Raw genomic sequence first — 1,537 nt, forward strand, 5'->3', positions numbered from 1 at the left:
TTCTATTGATCAACATTAGTCTTGTTACTAAAATCTCTTCTTATTTATCTGTTTGAGTTCTCATCGTTCTTGTAAATAAACATAACACTATAAAATAAGAAATAAACACAAAAATAAGAAAATAAAAGATAATAACCTTAAAAATCAAAATGCTATAATAAACAAAATATAAAATAGAACAAAACAATAAACAAAAATAAAATGATATAAAAAATATAATAATTAAAATACATAATGAAATATAAATGATAATAATAATTAAAAGAAGTGAAGTGTAAATAAAATAAAATGAAAAATACAATATAAATGAAGAAGAGATAATAAATAATCAAATAAATAAATTAAAATGATTATAATTTATCATTTCAGATAAGAGTATATCTGTATCAATAATTCATGTCTGCTAATAAATGATATATTAAAGATTTATAAATTATCAAGATAATAATGAACTAAAATATATTTAAAAATTAATACAACTTGGATAAAAATCTAACATAATGATTCAGATATTTAGAAATAATCAAAAACATTATCAACATATTCACTATATTAAATCAGTTATTATAGAAGATAGTAGATAATTCTTACAAATATATTCAAATATATTTAATATTTAATATAATAAATTCCAATATCATATTCTAATATTACTATAACAAAATTTCTTTAAATCGTGTAATATAATAGAAACAAGACTTAATAAAATTATTCAAATGATTATTTATTAATACTTGAAATTAATTGTTAATATCCTTTTAGTTAACGTTGTTTCTATTAATTATACATTAATGTGAATAATATTTGTTTAAAATTATTTATAATGACTCATCATATTTCAATGTTTCTATAAATTAAATGATAAAATAATATATAACAATTTATCACTTAAATAACTCTATAGTAGCGTAACAACAAAAATTATATTTAAAAATTAATGTGTAAAGAGTGTATCAGTCATCAATATAATGAGATACTTCTTTTTATTTCATCATATCTAAAAATTTTTACCTTTGTTAGTTATTTAATTTGATAACTATTTCTCTATTTTTCATATTGAATTTGTTCACCAATTTAGCTCAGAAAGTAAATAACAAAGTTAACTCATTAATGGTTAAATTTTTTAATTAATGTTCTACGAAAATAATTAAAAATGAAAGATTTAAATAAAAAAATTTGAAAGAATAAATTAAATTTTTAAATTTAAAGTAAAACAAAAGAAGAGAACTTGAGTAACACTAAAAATAAAAGTATGTTAAGTCATAAGCAAACGAGAGTTACTTATAATCATGAGATATCTTTTTGAAATGACTTTTTCAACGAATTAGTTCAAAAAGAGCTAAAAGAAAAACCCTAAAACAGAAACTTGATTAATTTTTAAGAGAAAACTAAAAAATAAATATTGTAATACCTTAATAAAAGGAATGAATGAAACATCAAAACAGCGTCAATGGATTAACAGTAACACAACAAATATACAAGGGTGGAGTGTAGAAGTAATTGGTAATTATCAAGAATCGTTATATATACCACATAT

At 18.5% G+C, this 1,537-nt stretch overlaps 1 protein-coding gene across 1 annotated transcript in view, besides 8 other annotated features; it reads left to right on the plus strand.

Annotated features, from left to right (window-relative positions):
• Positions 1–73: 73 nt before the first annotated feature.
• Positions 74–151: a microsatellite.
• Positions 152–168: 17 nt separating this feature from the next.
• Positions 169–348: a microsatellite.
• Positions 349–404: 56 nt separating this feature from the next.
• Positions 405–476: a sequence feature (AT_rich).
• Positions 477–591: 115 nt separating this feature from the next.
• Positions 592–631: a sequence feature (AT_rich).
• A 165-nt stretch (positions 632–796) lies between these two features.
• Positions 797–825: a sequence feature (AT_rich).
• Positions 826–848: 23 nt separating this feature from the next.
• Positions 849–885: a sequence feature (AT_rich).
• Positions 886–916: 31 nt separating this feature from the next.
• Positions 917–939: a sequence feature (AT_rich).
• Positions 940–1,140: 201 nt separating this feature from the next.
• Positions 1,141–1,208: a sequence feature (AT_rich).
• Positions 1,209–1,424: 216 nt separating this feature from the next.
• EDI_047270 (uncharacterized protein) overlaps positions 1,425–1,537 on the plus strand; it is a gene marked incomplete at both ends in the record, with an annotated part of 861 nt that continues 748 nt past the window's right edge. Inside the window, one exon of the mRNA XM_001737268.1 lies at positions 1,425–1,503. Within this exon, the coding sequence (XP_001737320.1) occupies positions 1,425–1,503 (79 nt within the window). The remainder of the gene's footprint in view (positions 1,504–1,537) is intronic.

The sequence above is a fragment of the Entamoeba dispar genome, genomic scaffold (genome assembly GCF_000209125.1).
Source record: "Entamoeba dispar SAW760 scf_1105229460503 genomic scaffold, whole genome shotgun sequence".
In the NCBI taxonomy this organism is placed as follows: domain Eukaryota; phylum Evosea; order Mastigamoebida; family Endamoebidae; genus Entamoeba; species Entamoeba dispar.